The 17,863-nt window shown below is 29.9% G+C and overlaps 1 protein-coding gene across 1 annotated transcript in view; it reads right to left on the bottom strand.

Annotated features, from left to right (window-relative positions):
• LOC143196383 (uncharacterized) overlaps nucleotides 1-17,863 on the bottom strand; it is an 81,811-nt gene that overhangs the window by 29,150 nt on the left and 34,798 nt on the right. Inside the window, exons 7-11 of the mRNA XM_076404043.1 lie at nucleotides 15,301-15,475; nucleotides 11,432-11,521; nucleotides 11,248-11,377; nucleotides 10,532-10,559; nucleotides 8,147-8,176 (exon numbers count right to left, since the gene is read on the bottom strand). Coding sequence (XP_076260158.1) covers nucleotides 8,147-8,176; nucleotides 10,532-10,559; nucleotides 11,248-11,377; nucleotides 11,432-11,521; nucleotides 15,301-15,475 — 453 coding nt within the window. The remainder of the gene's footprint in view (nucleotides 1-8,146; nucleotides 8,177-10,531; nucleotides 10,560-11,247; nucleotides 11,378-11,431; nucleotides 11,522-15,300; nucleotides 15,476-17,863) is intronic.

Here is a 17,863-nt window from a genome sequence, read left to right as displayed (position 1 = left end):
CATTCACAATAAGAAGAAAATCTAAGCTCACTTAATACATATTTCATCTCTTTCTATTTGTTTTCTTTTATGTTTGTGGCCTTTCAATAGGCAATATACAGTTTTAATCTATAGTTTTATAAACTATAGTTTTAATATAATGTTAATATGATGTTAAATATAATGTTGAATATAATAATATAAAGTTGTTTTCTGAAAATGAAAGAATTAGTGAAAATGGTTTAAATGTTCAAGGGTGAAACAATTTGTTAATTTTTTTGAAAAAATCAATATTAATTAAAATATGTCAATGTTTTTTATTGCAAAAATTAGAACCATAAACATTTTCAAAAGTTTTTAATAATCAGGCATATTGGTATAACAAAACATTTGGAAATTATGTGCAATTTAAATATATCTGGGTCTAAAAGTGGATATTTTGAGACAAAAATAATTTTATTTGAAATTCTCACCAAAATAACAGTGATGTTAAATATTTGGATATTTTTGTTTTGGTATATTTTAGTCTTCTTTTTACCAATAAGGGTTTATCTCGACTGGATCTACTACTTAATGCACTCTCCGAATTACGGTCCTGGGCATTGAGCCTAACTGCGAGTGATTAACTTAGAGATCATTCCAGGATACATCCGGTCTTACCCAGCCTGGTTATTGGCGTGACTAGGATAATATTCCTTGTCGGATTTTGCATTCTTGCCTAATATACAACCATTCCCCGGCAGAATTCCACCCCGCGACTGTTGCAACAGTAGGTCGCATTTGACCACTGCACCAGCCAAGTTGGTTATTTGGAGTTGTAGTTGGCTGGTTGAGAATTAAGCGAAAGACTTAAAGGAGAAATTAGAAGTGACGACAATATCAAAGAGCACAGATATGTGTTGGTTTTTGTAGATTATTAGAAATATGATAATTTTTTTTCTGAGTAAAGTTACTATGAATAAAATTGAAGAAGCATTATAATTCATAATATAGGTCATAGTTAAATACAGTTACTAGCTGGATGACCAAAGGATTATTAATAACCCCACGTATTTCATAGAGAGTATTTGCAGGAAATAGTAGTCTTAATTAGTACTCAAACCTAACTATCAACCTTCAAGAGTAAAATGGTTACTCTAGGCCTCCTCTTAATTTTTTTATTTCTTTTTAGTAGAATTATTTGCCTTTTTTTTAAATAGATTTTAATTTTGATCGTTTAGAGATCAGAGGGATAAATTATAGACTATATGATGTGTGGCAAAGTAATTCGTAGCCCAATCCCACTAAGTTAATTATCGTTTTCATTTGTGATTTGATTGTTTGGTATATTGTTTTGTGTTGTCCTGTGCAATTGTTTCGATACCTGATATTTGAAGATTAGGGTGATTAGGTAAGGTTTCAGAGGCTAGTTGTTGGAATCATCTACATATCCCGAGGCTTATTAAGTTATTTATTAATAATAGTATTCAATTGCTTCCTAAAATATAGGAATTATCTTAGTCATTGATGAGATAGGGTTTCCGTTAGGACAAATGTAGGGTTGCAAATAGGTTTGGTTTTGGGACATAATTGTGACATGTTACCGGGTTATACTATATGTAGAGTGGCTATTTTGATAGTGGTTGCTCTAGCGGGCTTTGAATTGATTATTATGTTATATGACCACTAGATTGTTCCGATTTTGGTTGCAAAATTAGGATGTTAAGTTGATCAACAAGATTGTTGGATGCCTCAATCTGCTAGCTCAAATGTTGTCATTGAACAGGTATAATATAAGACATTAAGTCTTATTAAATTATGTTACAGAATGTGATTTAACGTTGACTATTCAGCATGATCGATGATGTGTTTTCTCTTAAATTTCAATCCAGTCTTTTAAAAAGCAGTTTGAAATAAGAAATTTAAGCAGACAATTATAAAAAAGAAATGTATAGCATCAAAATATGTAGGAATTAGATATATTATATTAATATTTTATATTCTACTTAAAATGACTAACGTTTGTAATTGGTAGTTGAAATTTGGGAGTCACGGAATTGGACTTTACAATAATGTTGATATGGAAAATTTTATGGTTGCTTTTTATGGTCAAATATGTGGCTATTATTGAATGCATTCTAGCCTCATTAAAGATAGTGCTTAAGGATGCGTTAATGATATAAATCACATAAATATTTTGGAGGAAACCCACTTTAAATAATTATAAAAATTGTCAAGTCATCACTAAGGAGTTGACAGTGCATTATTATGCATGCACTGTTAAATTAACTAGCATTGAAATTTGTAAAATAATTTTATTTTAGGTTGTAATAAATCTTTTAGTTTAAATTACTGTAAACAACTGATAATCCTATTGATACTCGTGCCTTGTCATACATTTCTTAAATTAATGTTGGAAGCTTGTTAACTATAACGTAATATAAAAACCTTTATGTTTAAGAAAGAGATGAAATAAACATCTAAAGCTCTTACGTCTATCACAAAAAGCGGTTCTAAACACATACTAAGACAAAATCACTCACATTTACAATACGTTAGTGTTTTTAAGGGTGATGATGATGATGATGGTTGACGTCGCCACGCAGCTGCTCAACCTCACTGGGCAGGTTGTTGGGTGCTGGATGTCCTCGTTTGGTAAAGGACGGTCTTCGGTGTAACACGTCACCACACACATAGAAGCACAGTCACACGCGCGAACGAGAGAGACAAAGAATAGAATGTACGTTAGAGGGACTAAGACAGAGTGATTCTTATGTGGATATTTTGCATCGTTTTCTCGATCACAACACAGTCACCGTTCTACGTTCGTTTTACTGTTATTTCTTTAAACTTATTCTTGGAATTATTTAGAAAGTATTAGTAAATATCTCTAAAGTGGTTTTGAATATTTATTGGTAACTCTATATTACTCGTTGAAGTCTTAATTCGGATTTTGACACTGAAATTTTGTTGACTGTTTAACTGTTGTAGGATGAAAATGTCAATTCAATTTGAAATTTCTGAATTTAATAGTTGATTTTTTAATCTTTATAGTAAAACAATATCGAACAACTGGTTATTATTTTCTGATATTCATTTTAATATACTACTAAAAAAATACTAAGAGTCTCCATACAGGTATATAATATAAAACACATAGCATAAACATGAACAAATTGAAGAGTTTAAGTTATTTTTGGTAGTCTGCTGGTATTATTTAACTCTGAATCTTAATTGTCACTATCATGATCTTTATATGTGAGCAGTTAAAATGTGTATTTTTAATATATTACTTAATTATAATTTATCATATATTACTCAAGTAGAATATTGCTTATATCGACTGCATTTTTTTTTCATCTAAGATATGGAAAGACCGTATCACGTTTGACTGAACTCAAATTGTATTTTCATTATGGGTTCTCAGCTGTTATTTACGATTTCGATGATTTACCATTTTGTGTCAGAAATTGATAGAACTATTTGAATCAGCTTGGTGAAAATTGGTGGTTTGGATTTATAAGTGCAATTTTGATTATAAAGTAAAGAAATCGTTGAATAAGTTGATCATAGACAGCTTAATACAGAAAAATGTCGTTCTATTTCGAAAAATATGTGTGCTATTCGTTGTAATTTTCAATATTTAGCTTTAACGCCATTTTTAGTAGACACAATCAAGTTCATCAATAGAGCTAACTATTGCTATTTTTTTACTATCAGGTAATGTTTATGAAAAGCTTGATTTTAGACAAAGGTATAATGGATAAGTTAATTTTAGTTTGTGGTGATGAAATAATACTTTTTGTTGAATTTTTCTTTATTTGATATCACATTTACTATTGATAACTGATAAATAAATGATAAACAATGCGCATCATTCTTTAAAATTCAAGATCGGTTGTTTTATAAGATCGGTATACCACATTATATTAATACTTCTCACTATTTTTGTTAGTTAGGTATACAAATAAGTTTTTTCCAATCATCAAAAGATGACATGTCCAGTTAAGTAATGTGAAATTGTGTAATTTCAATCATCAGATTGCCAGATTGGTCATCTATTAATAATATGATCCTAGCAATTAGTTAGTTTGATAGAATTATTTTGAACAACTATTAATTGTACTTTTATAAAATGACTGCCAGATCCACTGCGCCGCGATTTTCCTTTTCCGGAAAGTACTTTGTTATTAACTTAGTAACTTATTAGTATTATTATTACTGTAATAGTAACTTATAAGAAAAGAAATTTTGCAAAAATTAAAATTTTTATGAAATTTTATAAAATTTAAAACAAATATTTGTTTTTGTATGTTTGGCTCTTTCTTTATCATTTTCGGAGAATTTTAACTATTTTTTTTTCAATTTTAATAACTCTAAAGATGGCACATATTAATTGTCTTTAAAAGTACATGGTAGTGCTGACTTAACTGTTGTTGACAACAAAATATGTGTTGAAAATATAAAGGTGTAAAAATTATGTAATAGTTGAAGTTGAATTAAAGTATTTTAGTCGTAATAAGTTAGAATTTATATATTTGATTTAAATATTGAAAGGTGCGTTATAGTAGTAAAAATGCGGTCCTTACTTAATGGCATGAGAATGTCTAGTCACATGGTGCAAAAACCTGGTGTATTTGCCAAACATTGCTTCCAGTGACTACGACTTATGGTTAAAGGGATTAGAAGTTACAAAGAAGCTAATAATTAGACCGATTCTTGTTCCATGTTGAAATACAAGGAATTTTTAATTGCTAAATTGCTATACTGAGTGTATGATGGATAAACATCTTAGTAGTAGATAGAAAATACTTTAAATCAAATATAGTGTACCATTTTCTCTGAATAAGAATCGTATTTACGGTTATACACTCTATATATTCTATTTATTTGTATAATCTGTATATAGTGATATAAAACTCGTATAACTAACATAATTTGTGTCTCATCTCTATGCTATTAAACCTGGTGCGAATTACATTTATTGTAGTTATATATCAAAAATTCGTTGAGTGCTTGTCAGATCTCATTACATATAAAAAGCGAATTTTAGAAATACGTTTCGAATTAATTAAATATTAACGTGATCAAATATCTAGAGATATTTACTAATTTATTACTAGTAAACTTTTGTATTAAATATATACAATTTTATTGATTGTGTTATAATCGCTAAAAAGTCGTGACATGGTTTGGCAATAAAATTGGGTCGTGTTGGTGCTAAATGGAACCAAATAAAATAAAAACGATATATTTTGGGTATCTTTATATTTTCAGACTAGTACAAACATTCAAAAATATAAAACAATTTCGAACACAGGCAATTCGAAAATTATTGTCAGGATAGGGTTGAAAAGAATTCGGAATTAATGTGTTTTTTATCATTACTCTACAATATATCTACATTGGATTTTATACATTTATTGTCATTTTTCTTGGGTGATTCGTACACGGTATAACATTTTTCGTAAACTCTAGATGTGCGAGCTCGACGGTCTGTCACACCGACGAGTGCATTGATAGAGTTGCATAATTAAAATCGTACTATATTAAATTAGGACGGCGCCAGTAACGTGATTAATGTCAGTTCGAAAGTTTTCCATAATGAATGCTGCTAATAATTGACAGTCGTTGTAATCAGCGTCACCCAAGAAAATCCCCTAAGTATAAACTTCTAAATGATGTCTACAAAAGAATGTCTCTATCTTATTTTGTACAACATCAACAAGACAACGCAGCTGACTACGCATACATACATTAGTTCACGTTTTTTACCCCTGTTTGGGGTAGGCATACTAAAAAATGGAAAAAAAGAAGAAATTTAGCTAATAAGTCTGGTCTAATTTGGATTTAATACGGGTGAATGTATTGTATTTATTGGTGATGGTGTTTTGTATTGTTATAGTGATGAGCTATCCAAATATATTGTTACATCATCAGTTTTTTTATTCAAGTCGAGTTTGACAATTGGTTTTGCTTAATGTTATGTAATTTTATGTTAATATTTAAATGTTATAAATTAATATTTCGATCAATATTGTCAGAGGTTTAAAAATATCCACATTTTTAACGTGTTCATATAAAACATTGCATGTTTGTAAATAACTCTTATGCGACAATTACCACTAAAATATTTTTTCTTAATATTATATAAGTAATAATATTCCATAAGAAACATTCTAGTAAGCAAGAAATGTGTGTATTATACAACAGAAAATGGTAAAATTCAATATTTCTGACAGACCTCTAAAACTTTAATTTTTCGTGTAGGAAACAACTCTCCAACCAACCAAATCAAACTCTTTAAATTTTTTTTCGTTTGTAGTATATTTTTATGTATCTAGAGGAATATACAGAAACAGTCTTGCTTTACTTACTAGCTAGATTTGCCAACAACATGTAAAATTCGTTCAATGATTGTGTCCATTTTTTTCTTACTAATCAAATAATTGTAAATGCATTGTTTTGCTTAGGTGAATCATTGCAATTAGTTATCCAATTTGTCGTCGTTTCATTTGATCGTCAACATATCTTATTAGAGGGCTTTATCATCAATTTTAAAATGATGAAACCAAAATCAGGTTTGCGTTGTTAATGCTATTTTTATCCTCTAAACAATGCTAGCTTGAGCGATTTACGTAAATAAGTTAACATAAGAAACCAATGTCAAAAAGTAAAATTTATTACGAGATATATTTTGATTTTAATACATTTTTCCCATATTATTTCCATTGTCAGGTTATCATCTTCAGTCGCTTTTGACATCAGAAAAATTCTACTATTTCCGTTGGATATACTTCGAAAAAAATAAGTTTATAGTTGTTTGAGAGTGTTACCGTGGATAACTTATGGCTGACGTCAAATTATATTATTTGGAAAACATTATGTGAAGATTTAGACAAAATCTATTATTGTATCTATTTCTTGATCATTGCTGTTGCAAATTGCCTTTAATAATTCACTTATTTTTCATAACGAAATTGTTATGAAAAACGACAGTTGTAAATGATGTTTCTTAAATTGTGAGAGATGTAACATTGTATTTAGATAATTTAATGTTACTTTGGATAAAGAGTTAATGTTAGTTATGTGTTATGTGTTATGTTATATTTCTTGAAGCAATAAAATGTGATATAGGTATACATTTTAATAGGTTCCTTAAATGAGTGCTAAAAGTATAGTAAGACAATAATAAATATTTAAAATTTACTCTAAAGAAAGTTATTTTGATTGGCTATTTAGTAATTGAGATACAGCCCATCTTATTTTGAAAATAGCATAATATTAAATTCTAAAAAAAACTTTAAAACTTTAAAAGAATATAGATCATAAAAATAAATAGAGTATAAACACCATGAACTGTTCTTTGATTTTAGTGTAACGGTTTTAATGGATTTATAAATATTCAAAAATTAAATGTTGCTAATGATATTGTTAACATATTACATTAACATTATATAAATAATATAGGATTTTTAATAAGGGTGTGTCGATACTGTTATGTTATTTTGACGCTATATATTTTTGTGTTATTCATTCATCAGTATATATTCCATTGAAGATCACGTCCAAATGGTATCATTTGATACATTAATATAAATATTCATTTGGAATGCAATTTTGATCGAAACATTCCATTCAAATCATGAGAGAAAGGTAGAAAGGTCGGATATTCTGAAATTACAACAAGCCATAATGGACAGATATCATTAAAAGCTAAATGCAACTGGACCTATTCCTTGAATAATTAATAACATTAATTTAAATATTTTTCGTTTCATATATAATGTATATGGACAACACTTCCCTATTTAAAAATTCTATATTGTATTTAATATAAAGAAAATAATTTTTAGGTTTCTTGAAAATTTTGCTATGATTGAAGCTCAGTAGTGATGCCTTGATATGTGTTATTGTTTTAATAGTTCTAGACCTTTCTGTATCAATTAAAATCAGGATATGAGTGCAGCAATGTACATTGGTTGATGTGATGCGTGTGTCTATCAGTGTAGATAATAAATTGTAGAGGGATATATTGAAACAGCCTACTGTCGTAGCAAATAACATAGATATGTAACCACTCGAAACAAAGAAAGTCGAAATAAAATTGAATCGACGCATACAAAACATCCTGAATCATGCAAACAGTTTACAATAAACATTTATAGGGAAATTATATTTTACTCACCTCGCACTGTGTGTCAACATGATGATATTTCTGTAACAAATTAATATTGTAGCCTAATTTACTTCTAGCTACTTATTCAGTCAGTTATTGATACTGTTTTAGATAATATATATTATATATTACTTAAAAGTAATATATACTGATATATATATATATTACTTAAAATTATCAACATAATTGCTGATATAAGTTTCGGTAAATTACCAGAATTGTAAAAAATACCGATACAATTTTTTAATTTCGACATTATTTATTGATAACAAGAAAAAGGTAAATTTCTCTCTGTAGTATCGCTGTCTTACATGGTCAATATTGCTGTAACAATGTTAAAAAATATTATGGAGGACAGTAAAACTGATTAAACTGACATGACATGAGTTATTCTCGGAGTTACAGAATTTAGGACTTTTATGATAGCCTACATTAAGACGTACCTCACAGTGATGCCGATTTGTTCTTTGCACATACTGCAATTTTCGATATGAACAGTCATTACTACTCTCCCAGAGATAGATTACAAGTATTGTTTACAAGTAAAGGTTAAGTTCAATATTTTAGGTGAATTTAAGTTAATATTATTCTAATAGTAGCTTTGTTAAAACATCAAAATTATTATTAATTTAATAATAAAAGAAATTAACTGTAACATCTTTTTCTTATTAGTCTCTAGCTGGTCAATAAAATTTGCGACGCAACATCGAAGGCAATCTGTAAATTATATCAGTTATCCGAGCTACTAGGATTTATTCAGAATGCAGAATCTTAGACTTTAACATACTCGAAGAAAATGACGGTCTCATAGCGCAAAACGGAAAGATCAATCCTTTGATTGGGTTTGAAAAATCGTGTTAGCAATCAGGAATATCGAACTTGGAGACACCACTCAGAAAACAATTATATTAATGCAAAAATGAAGAAAGATGATGGACAAAAATATTGTTGAAATTAACGCCAAGCAACGCAGGTAGAGTGGAGGGAAATGGAGAGTACAATATATGTGTAGAGTCATGAGAGAGGCGTGTGTCAGGTCTCTGAAAAGCTGTTTTGACCCAGGGACAATCTAACAAGTTTTTGGGCCATTTAAACTACTGTGAGTCCACTATTTTTTTAACCTTGGAACACATGGGATAAGAAGTTACGGGCCTAACAGGGTTTTTTTTTTGTTTAAAATTGGCTTTATTCATCAACCTAATCTCCTTCAAGAGCCACATAATAATTCCATTGTCGATGCAACATTTCAATACCACATTTGAAGAATGATTTATCTTTTGCTTAAAAATAGGCTTGTCACTAGTTACAGTTTACTTAAATGACGATCGTCTTGATTCCGGTGTGAAGGATGGATGAACCATCTAGACGTTTTTGTGTTTGGTCAAAAGTGAGCAAACGCGGCACCCACATTTAAATATAGCTTTCTCATAGTCAAATACTTATGCAGAATGAAACCAACACGTTCTTTTAATATCCTTACGATGTTAGCTAACTCACGCAATTTCATTTTTCGATCAATTAAAACGATTTTGTTGGTTTTTTGACGTTTTCTGGTGTTTGCATCATCGGTGTCTCTATAACCACGTTTGAAGTCAGCAAACCAGCGTTTTATTGTTGTTTGTGATTGAGTTTTTATAATACATTTAAAACCATTGCTTCGCTGGAACGGTATTTTTTCTATCAAGAATCAGTGTAAATTATAACACAAAATTGTTTTTGATCCATTGTTTTGAAAATAGCGAAAGTAGTGTCACTCTCAGCGCAGTAATTCAGAAACTAGACTATCATAAAATTATAAAAGCTATTTTTGAAATTTAGTACTAGTACTTTTCAGTCCATGTGTTAAAAATATTATTCTTTGGTTTTCTCTCGCTAATGTGTAATCAGTAACTTTTTTAATATAAAACTCTCTCGAAAATAATGGTAGAAAAGGACTGTTACTGTTACATTAGATTTTGACTATGTAGGACAGAGATAATGCGGTATTTATTACAGAATAATGTATATGTAAGTTTTTATTGTGCTATTTGGTGCAAGATAAAGCTGATGCAATTTCGTGAGATTGAAGCGTATCTTATTAGCATATTAGAAAAAGGCAATTTCATATAAGTGACCTACGTTATACCTACGTTTATATTTTCTTTTTTCGGATACCTTTGTCTTAAACTGCCGATTAAATATAATATAAACTATTTAACATTTTAAAATTATAAAGTACCCATTTCAAAACACAACAAATGAATGTGTTTCATATTATTGTAAATTATTATACCGTTAGGTTACAGTTAGATACAAGATTAATTAATAAGATTGACCGAAGTGTGCTCTAGCAAACAATTATAAAAAAGGCGAAAAAAAATTCTAAGACAAAAAATCTGGCTTACAAAAACTGACCTTGCCATTGACGATACGAGTGGACTTTCTGTAAACAAGATGTTCAGATGGAGACAAAGTATCCAGTGAAAACAGGCTATCTATTTACTGGTGTTATTTATATAAAAGTAAAGTGTATCCAACAAAAGAACACACACGTCTATGGAGGAAGAGACGTCCTATAGATTTCGTAAAATAATAGAGTGATCATATGACATCTAATTATGAGGTAAACTAATGGAGAAAAATATGGAATATGTACTTATATCCAGTTAAATATAGGTTAATTTCATATAGAATTTTATTATCTACATAAATTTTGTGTACTGTATATTTTGTCCGATTTCCCGTCAATACTAGCCTTATAAATATGCATGGTTTTAATGATCGTTTTGACTTTTAAACACCTCCAGTAGATTAAATGAACTGCAACCTTATTGACAACGTAAAACGATAGTTAAAGCAAATATATTGCTGCCGAATAAATACAGGATATTGCTGGTTGGTGTTTATATTTAAATTTGCCTATACTAGTGTTTTACCAATTCAAATATAACTGTCATAAAGAAATTATTTTTGGGTTTTATATTCCATATTTTCCGTATACGAATTGTTTATATCTAATTAAAAAGAAACTACTGAAGAAGAAAATGTGTATTAGTATTATGAAAATATCTACTATAATACAAAAGTACTAATTTACAAATTTAGACAATTATTGGCGATATATATCTTACCGTAAAAGTCTGGTAATGTAGTCGGGCCAGTTATCAGGAAACATCACCAAGAAAAATCCGACAGCTATGAGGATCATGCCGGCCAACTTCATGCCTTCGAACTGAGCACCGTACAGAACAACGTCCAATGCTGGAATATCACTTTATAATATCAAGTTGTTAGTATACATTTAACAAAGCTTACCTGCAGAAACTGGCACTGCTGTGATCAAACCCAAGGTGATGAACATGTCGTATGTTAAGGCAACGCTAAAGTTGCCTAATAGGTTGGCAACTGAAAAATGTCCTTGTTTTGAGTATCATTATTATTATTAATCTTTTCAGAAATATTCAAATAAATTATTGATAATAATCTTATCCTATTATATTTTTACTGGTTCTACCACTACTTTTAAATTGCTTCTTCGCAGATGCTGTTAGTTTGACATGGCACATACTATTGACCATGACTAAAACTTACTTCTAGATTTAAACTTTAAATACTTAAAGATTGGCCTTGTGAGTTGTTATTCATCATGGCGAATGAAAGACGAATAGGAAATTGAATTTTTTAAAACTCAAATAACTCAGCCATATAAGCCAAAAAAATGGTCAACCACCGACTTAGAGGTGATAAGTAAGTCCGTATAAACCTTTACCTTGACATTCTAAAAATTATCTCAATAGTCTCATAAAATCTCGTTTCTGCGTTTTAAGATATCAGAGGTCAAAGATGATAAAAGCGTTTTTTTGTAAATATCTCTTGCTATGCTGCCTATGATGGGTTCAATGTTATTTGTATTTATTTTTAATAAATAGGAAATAAAATTCTCTACAACTACTGTTTCAAATATTGTTAATATACTCAACCGTTTTTGATATAGAAGGAGCATATGGGCGTCATTTAGAGTATAACGTTAATCGTTGGTCCCGATAAATAATAAAACGTAGATAGTTTATAAATCGTTAAAAATACATTGTTAGATATTTAGAATGGAAAGAAAATACTCGAGTGAGCTTAACGCATACATTAAAACTCTTTTGTAAATAATTACATCAAATCAGATGTGAACGTAAATAAATATCTCAATATTAAGAGGGATATGTTTATTAGAAGAGAGATATGAACTGTATGGCTGTACGAGGTGGTACCAAGAAATGTGTCTTAGAGGTCTTAAAAGCTTCTTTAAATAATTGTATTAAGGGTGGAATGAGTAGGCGGTTTCGGTCAAAGGGCATAGATCCAATGATGTCTTGATAACAATATAATTATAAATAATTTTCATTGTTTATGAATTATTACAGTATACTGTTTTATACATTTATTTTAGCATAAATTCAAACATGGGCAGTTTTCACAAAAAATTAATAACAGCATCATCATTTCAGATTTCTTCTTCTTCTTCATCGTCTTCCGATCGCTCAAAAATGCCTATTTTATTATCATCATCGTCGTTGGTATCATTCATCTAGATCGCTGTGATACGATAATATATTGAAGTACGCTTGTCCATTACACTGGCTACAAGCGAATGCACCTTGAAATTCCGATTTTCTGCATCTACAACGTGATCCACGACCATTCTTAAAGTTGTAAAATATTATGTTTAGTAATTCATCTGAAGTTGGCGATACAATAGTTATAATCAGTTCTAAGAATTAATTACCTAATACTCAACCCCATTCTCTAAAATCATTTCCTAGCCAAGTTCGAATAAGATAATATACGCGGCTAATATGCTGTTGTTATTAAACAAAACTGCTTTATTAAGCTTTGTTGACAAATTGTGCACAACAAAAATGATATACTGTCTTCGGATTTCGGAGCATTATGTATTGGCAACAACATGTGTACTCCATTTTCATATAATATTTGTAGGGGGCTGTTTTCTTGTTGAATGCTTGAGCTAGTTTTTCTAAATTTCGAATTTTCTCTAGCGTTTATCTAAGTTTTCTTCACTCTTTTAAATAACACAGTATACTCAGACATCACAACAAACGGTAAACCTTGCATTCTGTTGTTAATAATAGAGCTGTCTCAAATACGGTTTAATGTTTACAAAAATGTTTGAAACAAGAGCTGTAGCGAATTTAATTTAGCGAATTGAATATTCATAATTAGTACAGATATAATAAAGTACATAAGGAATAGGATATTCGCAAAAAAAATTATGTCAAAATAAATGTTTATACAGACTTGCAGCTCATTTTTTGTCATTCTGAGGGGAATCCCCTAATAATAACGACTGAACTAAAGGGGCTTTTTGGTTGGGATCATCCGAATCAGCGGAATGAGAACGTCGTCACCCTTAAATTTTCCTTTCAGTATCGTTGGGTGCATCATTTTGCTCATTAGTTTTCTTATCACCAAGCGCAATCTATTTCATAATTTTTGTGGGTTTAGATTTCGATGCGTTGTGACTGTCGACCTGGTCTTCAGTTGTAAATTGTGCTCTAATAAGTCAGGAACATTCGAGGAGTTTTAACCTCACTTGGATAGTTGGAAGCTTCATATTCGTCTGTTAATGGATTTGAATAGATGCAGAGCAATAACGATTTAATTCTAAATTATGACGTATAAGTCGACAAAATTTCTCTCTCCCTCGGAAATTAAAATTAAATTCCGATTGCAATATTTTTTATATATTTCAATATACTTCTAGATTTAGATATGTTATTTCATACTATTTTCCATTAAATTTCCATTCTGTAATGCGTAATGTATCACGGATTTACAATGCAATTATTATAAATAATCTATAGGCGTGCGTGATATGAGCTGTCACAAATTATAAATTAATTTTTAATATTAATTAAATTTGCCTTTAATTTGAAGTTTTATTGCGAAAAATCGGTGCAATGTATTTTAATCAAGGTATTGTCCATTGCTACGTGCTGCTTTTTCCCATTTTCTTCAGGCAATTTATACATTCAATTTCCAAAGAAAGAACGATATATCTTTTGAGGCTATCCACAACTCGATCTCAATCATATTTCTGATATCTCATATGTCTACTCAAGGTATGGAGAATATTCCAATTTTAATATTTTCATGTATGTTTTCACCTATTTTGCAATATGTAATTGAGCCTTGTCATCCTGAGGAATAACATTGTTGGGCCTTTGAACAAACGCATTAATTGTAATCGATAGCGATCCCCATTAGTTATTTGTTAGGTTTTACAAGTTCATAGTATACAATAAAAACCTAGTCTCCATAATTTTGTTCGCTTTAGACAATCGTAATTGGTAATGTTTTCGTCAATAATCTTACAAGTAATAACAAGATACAAAGAGCAATTGAAGCAGCATTTAACACGACTAAACGCCGCCTTTCAATGTCAACTGGTTTTAATTCATACGACCCAAAATATCCCAGCTTTTGGATCATTTTCATGTTCATCAAGCGATTGGAATTGATTTATCGTGTTACTTTCAACATTTATGCATATTCTTCTTAAGTTTTACACGGATTATCTTCGAGTAATGACTTTAAATCCTCGCTTTCATTTATTTTTTTTGGTTGTCCGGAATTCTCTTTATCTTCGGTGTCAAAAGTTGGTGAAGCTTCAATATGAAGGTGGTGACAGATATACCCGATGTGATTTAATACACAGTAACATATTGTTGTAAATCGGTTACCTTTATATCCAACCTCATCTTGAAGCCTCACTGATTTTTGACACTATATATATACATTATTTTGACACTAAAAAAAAATATATATATATATATATATATATATATATATATATATATATATATATATATATAATGTTTGCAGCAGGAAATATTTTAATATCATATAATAAACAACATAAAATAGCATCGCACGCAAAATAAAATTACTCCATTTTTTCCTTGTTTAATATTCTACGTGATGCTGTCCGTGTTTGGAACTAGTCTTATTATTTATCATTTTTACGGGACAAACTTTCTGTCATCTCATCAATATTAATGAACCTTTTCGGGGAATGATTTATATGCGCTTGACAATCGTTAAAAGAGACGAATAAGAGAGAGAACCTATGGAACACAGCTCCGTTTTCCGGTTTATTTCGTTTAATAACTTACCTAAAGAAAGACAGCTGGCGCTTAATAATGCAGGCCATGGTAGACGGTCCCAATGGAGAGTCTCCACTCCGGTGAGGAACAGACCCAGGCTGAGTGGCCAGAGCAGAGCGGCGTTGAGCATACCGATGAGCGAGAAAAAGAGGGCAACCTGCCCGTAAGTTGCTTCTCCAATAATCTGAAATATATTGTTTTGATTTAATATTTAGAAATATCGAGTGGTAGCGTAGACCTAGGTGCAGCATCAATTTGAAATGTTTTTAATGCAGAAGTTTAATCGTGAAATGCAAGTAGTTTTTAGTGTTTAGCGAAACTAAAGGCGAGATTTAGTGTGTTTTTGGTAGAAATTACTTTTTTTTGTTCTGTATGATAAAAAGTAATAGTTAAACTACATTAAGATATTTTAAATTTTTAAGCAATTGTGATAAAAAAAATTAATTATGACAAAGATGAAAGAAATTATATTTGCATATAAATAAGTTATGTGTAATGTTAATCAATAAATGTTCATAAATATGCTTGGGATTAGTTTTAATATTTGATTTCATTTGTGTATTTTGGTAAATATTCCATCGATTTTATTTTCGAACTGAAAAAATAATTCTGTACGTACATAACTTCTAAACTAAAAAATTCAGTAAAGGTAATAAATGCAGATTATTGGACTCTTTGGAACGCATTTTTTTCATCGTTTCACACAACTCTAAGAACCATAATGAAAAATCTACACTATCTTAATATGTATCGGTCAAATAAAAAAGTAATGAAGTAGTGAAATTTGCATATATTTCGAACAGTGAAATTTATTGGTGGAAATATACAGTATCAATATAAATAACTGTTAAACAATCTAATTTAAATCTTAAATTCGATGGTTCTGACACATCTAAATATAAAAGAACAGTTTTCTATTTAATATCATGAAGTTATTTAGTGTATACTGACTCTAATCACAGAATGCTCAAAATTCCATTTTTAACATTCATTATTTTTATTTTTTGATATGAAGAAATACATCAAACACCTTCCAAAACAGACGGTGGTGTTTACTGTATGGTATTATTGTATTGGTTTCAATGATTTACATGTATTGATTTTGATGTCAATGATCTTTGAATTCAAAAAAGTTGAAAGAAAATTGAAAGGCAGGACTTATTGAATTAAAATTTAGTTTAAGTTCACTAAGAACCTTCAGACAGCCTTGCAATTGAGAAATCAATTATATTTAAGCGATTATATGAGTCGGAAGGAATCGCTTAGTTTCATTACATGATAAACATAAAGGAAGCTCAAAAAGTCATGATTTAATTCAGGAAAGCTATTCGCATCGACTGAGGTGCATATGGTGACACCAGCAAGGTGTAGTGTGTTATGAGATTCTATAACAGAAATATTTAAATTGTTACTGTACGTATGTACCGACGTTAATTGAACAAATTGAACAACTTATTTTTGCAAAAAAAGGCCAGCAGTAGTGAGCAACCGATGCGAGATAGTGCTGGATATAGTGCTTTGTGCTTATCATTTGTTTTGGTAGTTGCAGCATGACTTTGTTTATGCGAGTATGGATCGATAATTGTACGAGTATCACTACCAAGCCAACACTATTTCCACGCGATATTGCTAGAAGTATGAGAATATTTTGAATAATATATATATTACCAAATCACTTTTTCCCATCTTCCTGTCAACATTTCAGTTTTACATAGAAGAAAATATCTAGTGATCAACTCATTTGTAATTAATTCTTCATGAGAATGTAACTGCTAATGATGCCAATACCTAGTGAATACAGTGAGTGGACCTATTTATTACATGACAGACAGGCCTTAGGATTTGTTTTATTGGTCACGGCATTCTTTTTCAGATTAAATAGATCATTGTCAGGCTAATAAGACAGTTGCTATATACTAAAATATCCTAGTTACTTTTTGGGACTTTTGCGCTCTGATGCCCAGTGTTATTATGTTTGTACTTTGTTATATTTTCTTTATTTTTTAAAAATATAATTTAACTTTTAATTTAACAAATATCTCAGATTATAACCCATTTTACTTCCAGATACATAACATGATTTTCGCACGATAAGTGTCAAACTTTGGTGTTAATGACGAAATTGATGGCGATAATGACCGGTTGTAGCATATATGCTTTCTCAAAGTCTTCGTATGATATAAATTTTTAAAACATGGTCACAATTTTAATTTTTAAATGAGTTGGCTGCTTGCATTACTTAGATGATTTGTCAGATCGAACATTGTCAGCATGAAGTGTTATGCGATTCTGATGCTCCCAAAACTTCTCATAAGATAGTTAAATAATCATATAGCCATATAATCATTTCGGAAGTACAAAAAAATCAGCTTCCACTGTGATATTCAAAATTTACAACAGACAAAAGTGTGTTTTGAAAACGAACTAACTACACTAATTTGTAGTCTAAGTATTTAAATTTTAACCTAATTTATCGGTTTTACGTATAGTGAGATTAACAGTGTTGATATTTACATAATTAGTACATTCTAGTGCACAAAAACTCCAATGTTCAAACTAAACATGCCTATTT

The sequence above is a fragment of the Rhynchophorus ferrugineus genome, unplaced genomic scaffold (genome assembly GCF_030347505.1).
Source record: "Rhynchophorus ferrugineus isolate W39M unplaced genomic scaffold, kcgeb_rfMv2 rfM4, whole genome shotgun sequence".
Lineage (NCBI taxonomy): Eukaryota > Metazoa > Arthropoda > Insecta > Coleoptera > Curculionidae > Rhynchophorus > Rhynchophorus ferrugineus.
This window is presented reverse-complemented; position numbering and strand designations above follow the sequence as displayed.